The 7881-nt window shown below is 46.7% G+C and overlaps 1 protein-coding gene across 1 annotated transcript in view; it reads left to right on the top strand.

Annotated features, from left to right (window-relative positions):
• The first annotated feature begins 728 nt into the window (after positions 1-728).
• The window catches only part of MAST4 (microtubule associated serine/threonine kinase family member 4), a 148712-nt gene continuing 141559 nt past the window's right edge, over positions 729-7881 (top strand). The window contains 1 exon segment of the mRNA XM_023751286.1: positions 729-1092. Coding sequence (XP_023607054.1) covers positions 1001-1092 — 92 coding nt within the window. The 5' untranslated portion in view covers positions 729-1000.

Here is a 7881-nt window from a genome sequence, read left to right as displayed (position 1 = left end):
TAAAACTCATAAATGTAGTTTACTGAGGTGAGGGTGGAAGCTCGTCGGCGTGGTTTTCCTACCCAACAAACAGCGTCTCAGCAGGTCATGACTGACTTCCTTGGAGTATGTTCATGGTGACCCATTCTGCAGTGAATCACAGATTAGCCTTCAGGTGCGGGAGCCCACACCTCACCGCGCCTGGAGCAGCTGGATTTATTTATTTATTTGGGGGGAATGATCCATTTGGGGCTCGGGGCGGGGGGCGCAGCGGAGGCGGAGATGCTCGGGTGTCCTGGCTCCTTGGTCTGGGCTTCCACCCAGGTCCCCGCTGCTCCCTTTCCCACGGGGCCCCGCTCTGCTCCCCCAGGGGTGTCCGCGGGTGGGGAGGGGTCCCCGCAGCCCACCCCCTCCCAGCACCAGGCTGGGAGGCCACACAAAGGTGTCCCGCTCAAGTGGGGCCGGAGGCCAGTTTTGTAAAAGTGCTTGTAAGTTTCCTTTTTGGGGGGAGGGGGAGCAAAAGAGGAGCTTTTTCCATGGGAGTTCTTTTCCTTGTATGAAGATACCAAAAGGAAACTCGACACTGGGCATGTTCGGATGTTGAATGGTTTCCTGATAAGCAACAGCCTCCCGGAACCAAAGACTTAAAATAGCCGTCTTCCCCGACCCCCCCGCGGGCGCTGCAAATGGTATCTGCCAAAGAGATGACAAAGTACCTTGGACCGAATCGCACACAGACAGCATTTGGAGCAGAACGCAGGGCCCAACTCTTGTACTTACTGTGCAGAGCCGGCGAGGCTGCCCAGGAGGGGGCAGACCCGAGAGGAAATAAGTTTCCTGAACCCCGGAGAAATGGCTGTGTGTGCATGAAAGGCTGGGGCGGCACAGCTCCGAGTTGTTCCCGAGATCCCAGGTCGCAGCACGCTCCTCTGCAGGGAGTGAGTAGGTCGCGGGGAGCTTCCCCTCTCCTCTCCCCGTTTTGATCCTATAGCCTTGAACCCGCAGCGGATTCAAGAAAGGAATGGATATGTCTGACCCCAATTTTTGGACTGTGCTCTCCAACTTTACTTTGCCTCATTTGAGGAGTGGGAACAGGCTGCGGCGAACACAAAGGTAAAAACGCGGGGGTCCTTGGCCAGGAGAGGGAATGCTTGTTTATTGGGTGACAGTTTGAAAAGTTGATACCCTGCCCACGGGGGGCCCTGTTTCAGGTATTCTCTCCTCCTCGTGGATTTCGGGGGGGATCCTGATGAATGCACTTCTCGGGATTCTTTGAAAATGTGGATGGCATGAGGTTGAATTGTGAGTGGTGGGGAGAGAAAGGGAAGGGGGAGAAGAGACTTTGAGTCTATCTCTTTGATCTGATCATGTTTGTCCGTTTCATCCACCCAGACATCAGGGCTTCTGCTTCTCTTTGGAGAGCCTTTCAGGTGCCCCTTCTATTAAATATTTGACCTTTATAAGATGCACATGTACTATACAAAGATAGTTCAGGTTATCCTGTTTTGAATTGTCTGCTTAAAGAGACAGGTCTGTATAACTTTGCCATTTGTTTTTTGTGTTTTGTTTTGTTTTAATACGGGGCTGGCCTTTTCATTTGATAACATATAGTTGATAGAATAGGTGGGAGGGAAAAAGACTTAATAAAAAGCAAGATGAAGCTCATGCCATAAGTGAAAGGCAGGTTGGAGTGGTTGCTGACACTTGGATTGAGAGAGCGTGATTTTAAAGGAGCCGTTTCTCCTCTCTCCCGGTTCGTGTCTAGCACAGAAAGGGGCATTATTGTGGTTTTGGGGGAGCACACCCTCTGAGTTGTGTAAATACAGGCTCTTTGTTTTTCTTCAAAACTTGCCTTGCGCATACACGTGAACATGCATGGGAGCAATGGTGCAGTCGGATCAACAGGATGCAGGCTATCAGATCTGGAGCTTCATAATCTTTGTTCTGCAGTGTTTAAAGAACACACCAAAAAGTGGTTCGTTCTGTCTGGTTATGCCTGTGACCTTTTGTAGCATAAATGCAGATAGTTAATACTTTGGAGAACTTAGTTGTTTGTTTTATTTTTAAATTTCCCCATGGCATTTCGTACATTTCAGAAGCATCTGGAATCTCACATAGATGCTATTTATACATACGCATATACAGTATATTGATCAAGCCAAACGCAAGAGTGCGTCTGTGTGTGTGTAAGAGAGAGAGAGATCCTTAGGTCAAACTTACCTTCTAATGCAGCTTGAACAGTGTTGGTACCACTAAGCCAAGTTAGATTCTAAAGTGGTGCCTTTTAAACAGGGTGACTATGTTCTTCTCATTATAGTTATGTTCAGGGACACTCTTGGGGTTGGTCATTTTTGTTCAAGCTGTGTCATCCATGCACCAACCCCCCCAAATAACGAATCAGTTGAAGAGAATCACGCTGTACACGAACAAGGCCACTACTCCTCGAGACAGTAAACCTTGTAACTTCTTACCTTTTCCGTTTGCCAGGAGCCCTTACTATGTGTAAGTGGTGTAGTCCTGGCTGTGAGGCAGGCTCTCCTCTCTCCGCAACCAGTTCTCCCAGAGATAAGTCTGCACTGGCATCCGGCCTGTGTGTGTAAACCTGAAAAGCAGTTGGCGCCTTTCTTCCTTCTACCTACCTGTTGATAGTATTATTGACAGTCAAATGCATGAGGAATTCTCAGGCTGGTCTTATCTCAGCTTTAGGGAAATATTTCTCTGGTCCAGAACACTCCAATTCAGACAGCTCACGCTGGCAGGGAGCCTGGGTTTGAAAGTCACCTGGGTTCTTTCCAGCAAAATGGGAGAGTGGGGATTGGGGGGTGGAGGGGCGGGCTGTCTCCACTCCCCTTTCTGCAGTTGAGGGGGAAGGGGATTTTCTTCTCTACCTTCCAACAGTAGTGGTTGTCACAGCCTGTTTGTGACCGGGGTTTTCTAAGATTCACAGTCTGGAAATATGTGTCCTGAAGATCATCTGTACGTATCTCTACTTATTGTTGGTCTCCAAAGGCCAGCATTGCTTTATATTTATTATGTAGATTCAGAAAGATGCAGGCAGATGTCCTCTTCCCCAGGGCAGTGTGTGTAGCTGTTGCATTCCCTTATGATACAGTGATCAATTCCGGCGCGGTGACCTTCCCTAAGGACATGGAGCATATGCTTACAGTGTGACTCTTTCCCTTCCGTGACCTCCCTTAACTGCTCTAAATCCTGTGTCGTCTCCAAGGCCCACATGAACCCTGCTCCTGATGTGGCTGATCAGATTCCCGAAAGCTGCCCTTTCCAAAGGACCTTTCCATGCCCAAGGTCTCTTTTCCTTCTCCAGCTTCCCAGAGGGCATGCCTGTGTCCGGGGAGGATGCCTTCCCCTTGCCCTTGCCCGCAGTTGGATGTGCGTTTTTCCTTGGAATATCTCTCCTGCCCAAGCCTAGCTTCTTTTCTGCACATGCACTGACTCTCATTCATTTTGCATATTTTATCCCAGGGACTTGTTCTGATTAACATTGTAATTTAGAGGGCTTCATCTTAACCTTTTCTTTAATATCAGTGTCTGTGTCTATCAAAGAGTGTAATCTGGCTTTGAGCCTCTGAATGAGCATCTTAGAGCTTCTAGGGACAGGATGCGTGTACCACTTACCTTAGAAAAGAGAGGTTGAATGGGTTCAGACTCTTTCCTTAAATCTGTGTTTGGAAGGAATTGCCATCATGGAAGACCTTTGGTTTGCTCCATCGCTTCCGCCTGGCCAGTTCAGCATCACACTGGTTTGTTGGCTTGTCCTCTCACAGGAAAACTTTAAAGGTCTCTCTTCCACCTCAGCGCCCCACCTGGGCCTATAACTCCCTGGATTCTTGGGGAAAGATGCCTACAGACTTACTCCCAGGCTTAGACTCTTGAACGTAAAGCCTGGGTTCCTGTGCTTTGCCCCAAAGGTAATATATTGTTCGCATCATTATTTTCTGTCTTGACCTTGGCAGACATTGGTGACTTTGCTGTTTTTGTTCTAAAGCTCACATGCTCCATTGGAAACAGTTTCTTCTTTTTTATGACTGGCTTTGCACTTCTCTCCCCCTCTCTTTTCCTCAAGGCAGTCGCCATGCAACCATTTATTTACCTGCTGCTTTGAGGGACAGAAATCTAGGCGGAATGGATAGATTATTTTAACCAAAATGTATTATTTTAAACTGAAGTAATAATTGCATGCTTTAGAGACTGTAAATTTCATAGGTCTGTGATAGTCCATTCACTTGAAAAACCCATCACATCTTAGAATGGAAAAGAGTTTGCCTGCTTTATTTATGTTACCACGTATGTTTATAACATCTTTTCCCGTTGGATTCAAAATGTTGTGGGAAAGGGATCGAGCTTCTTTTCCTTATTATCTCTCTATGTCACACCATAAAGAAAGGGCTACCACTGATTTCTAAATGCTGCTGCTCCCGATGAGGTTCACCTTTGCTAAAGTACAGTCTGGTGAATCTAGGAGATGCTTGATTTTTAATTTTAATTGTCAGAAATCTGCATGTTCTCATTGGGCGTAAGTGATAACCTTCAAACCTCAATGACCTCAATCAGTAAAACCCTTATCCATGCCTATGGACAGTATGACTCAGTAAATAACTTTGAGCAAGTTTCCAAATATATGTTTCTGAGAACCCATGGGATAAAAGTTTTTTTGGCTTTTTTTTTTCTTTTTTGCTGAATTCACATTACTCAGCAGTTGCTATGAACAGCAGGTATATTCAGGGATCTTCAATTAACTGCTGTAGTTGTCAGATTGCATTGCATTTTTATGTACACTGCATCTTCCCTTCACTAACATCTGTAGAGTTTGTTTTGTAAGTTTTTCTTTTTGTTTTGCTCATGAATATCTATCTTTAAAAAGTATGGCAAATACACTTCTCTCCTGACCTGACATGTCAAGTCTTAGTGAACTTGTACTCACCCCTTTTATGTAAAGCCCAGTTAAACCCATATTTCTTGAGTATCTATTATGTGCCTGGGCACTGTGACCCAAAGCTGCCTTCAGTGAAAATATGCAAATGAATCATTTGCAAACTAGACTACAGAGAAGTATTTACAAGGTACACATAAACCATAGGAGTGGTCAGCAGGTAAGACAGACTTTGGTCTCAAGGAGACACACCACATGGAACAGGCGACACCTCAGGGTCACAGGATAGGTTGGTATTTATCAGATAAGGACTGGGCCTTTCAAAGGGGCAAAAGAAATAGTGTGTCCAAAGGCATGGTGGCCTTGGCAACACGAAGTTCAAGGGACTATACAATATTGCTGGAGCATAAAGAACCAGAAGCATAATTCAGTCTTACTGAAGCATGAAGTTTGAGGCGGTAATATAACATAGCATAAGGATTAAGGGGGTTGATCTGAAGCCAGTTCACCTGGGTTTGAATGATATGGGTAAGCTAATGTCTTTGGACTTCAGTTGCTCCATCTATAAAACAGGGACAAGTAAATTACTTATCCCATAAGATTGTTGAAAAGTTTAAAATGTGTTCATAGGTATCAAATGCCCAATGCAATGACTGGCATATAAAAACTCTCAATAAATTCTAACTATTAATACTGTTACTCTCTGTGCAACAAGGAGATGAGTGGTGGGCAAGGAGGCTGAGGCGAGTTGAAACACTTGGTATTTGTGGGAGCTTGTCCTTTATCCTTGGGAGAAGACATGTCTAGCTGCACTGAGAGCTTAAGTCTGGTAGTGGAGGGTGAGACCTAGAAACCAGTTAATAAGTTATTGCTGTAGCCCATATAAAGGGTTCTGCAGGCCTGAGCAAAGGATATGGTGAGATTATGCCTCTGAGAGATACTAAAGATATAAAATTGACAGAAGTTGATGAGCCATTGGCTCTGAGGGTTGAAGAAAGATTTCACAATGGCCCTGGGATTTTTGACTTGAGGAACCAGGGAGATAGAGCAACCAGCTATCTATGTAAATAGATACATAGGAGGGGAAGCCGTAAGAACTTGTACTGGCCCCTTTCATCCTCAGAAGCACAGTTAATCCACATTATTGAGTACCTGTTGTGTGCCGATTACCATGGTGTGTTGATTTCTTCATTCAGCTAATATCTGTAGCACCAATGCCCGGCGCTGGGCAAAGGACATAGTAATGAACAAGACAGAGTGCTTGGGTCGCACAAATGAACAAACATCTAAGTAAGTCAGTTTCCAAATGGTGGTCAGTATTTGAAGGCAATAAGAGCTGAGAACTAACAGTGTGGGAGGCTCCTTTAGATAATGTGGTCAGGGAACGCCTTTGAGGAGGTATTATTTAAGGGGAGACTGGAAGGATGAGAAAGAGCTGTCTGTGGGAAGAGTTTGGGGCCAGGCATCAGAGAATACTCAAGCCTCTGAGGCAGGAAAGAAAGAGCCCCAGGCAGGCAGTTGGATGTGTCGGTCCAGGCACTCCGGGAGGCTGGACCAGAAATAATAGACTTGGGAGTCATCATTAGGACTGTCTGAGACATACGTCAGATGAATCTGTGGGAGAACTAGAGATGCCCCACTTAAGGACTGGGCGGAGATGCAGGAGGCACAGAAAGACGACTGGGAGGAGAGTCCTGTAGAAAGGAAGGAAGCCAGCAGAGTGTTCTCACCAAGAGTCCAAGAGGAGAATTGTCAACACTCACTCCTCAGGGAGATGAGCACATGCACCCTATCTGACAACTGGGAAGTTAGGATGACTTCACGAGAACACCGGCAGCAGCAATGGGGTGGGCGTGGGGTGGTAACGAGCCAGAAAACAGGAGTGAAGTGCGGAATTGGAGACCGTGGCTGGTAACCACTCTCTGTGGGTAGTTAAATGCAGCACTGACACGTCATTGTGTCCTACAGCCTCTGCATATTCACAGCTGGCCGGGCGGCCCTCTTCCCTGAATCATATCCCCTTACTCACTGCTGCTCACTTGCTTCATCGCCCAAATAGGCTATGACAGTTTCCTTCTCACCTCCTGTCTGGAAGCTCCAATTGTTTCCAGAGCCTGATGAGTATCTGCTTTCTCATGTGTTTATGGTTGAAGTTTCTCTTTCTCTAAAGCCCTGCCTCTGAGCTTCTCTGGCCTCCACCCACCGCCACTCTGTCTCCTCCCCAGCCCCGGCAGCGTACCCTGCCTGCCCCTCCAGCCTCTTCCACAGGTGGCTGAAGCTGCAGCCCTCGCCGCCCCTCCTCTCATCCCCTCCACGCCTGACCTGCAGGCTCTGCCCCTCCCTGAGTCTCTGTGCCCATTTGCTCCCACTCCTTGCTTTGCCCGGGCCTGTTTCATGCAGTTCCTTTCATCCTTTTCCTTTTTTCATGCCCCGGACTGTACTTTCCATGGGCTCGCCCTTTAATCCTTGTGTCACAGTCCCGGCCCACTCCAGAGCAGGGTGTCTTCGCAGACTCTGTGCACCGCGAACTATTGAAGCTCAGATACAAAGGACCCGCGCAGGCAAATGCACATTTTGAAAGTGTTGCTTTTAGCCTCTAGTGTGCAGCTTACAAGAGATTACAGATTGTTTGTTTTGCCCCTTGACTATGTAGGTCTTTTGTGGGGACAAGGGAGGCAGAAAGGAAGGGAGGAGGAATGAGAGATAATGATAGATAGACGGAGAGAGAAAAAGAGAGAGAGGTGAGAGTGCAAAAAGTAGATTTCAAAAGTTTGTTAAATACATCTCATATGCCCCATGACAGGCCTGGGCTATTCATTGCTCTAATTTGTCAAACTTGGGGTGGGGGGGTGGGGGGGCGTGTCAGTGAGTTCACAGTGAGTAGGTGGAACATTATATGCTTTTATGGCTTTGCTTGCTTCTCGTTACACATCTATCCTGGTATCAGAAGCCTAAGTAATTCTTTTGAAACAGGGGAACCGTAAGCCTTAAGATAGAGACCATCTGCCCCT

Source organism: Myotis lucifugus, unplaced genomic scaffold (genome assembly GCF_000147115.1).
Source record: "Myotis lucifugus unplaced genomic scaffold, Myoluc2.0 scaffold_0, whole genome shotgun sequence".
Taxonomy (NCBI): Eukaryota; Metazoa; Chordata; class Mammalia; order Chiroptera; family Vespertilionidae; genus Myotis; species Myotis lucifugus.
Note: the sequence above shows the minus strand (reverse complement) of the source record. Positions and strands in the feature narration are given on the sequence as shown.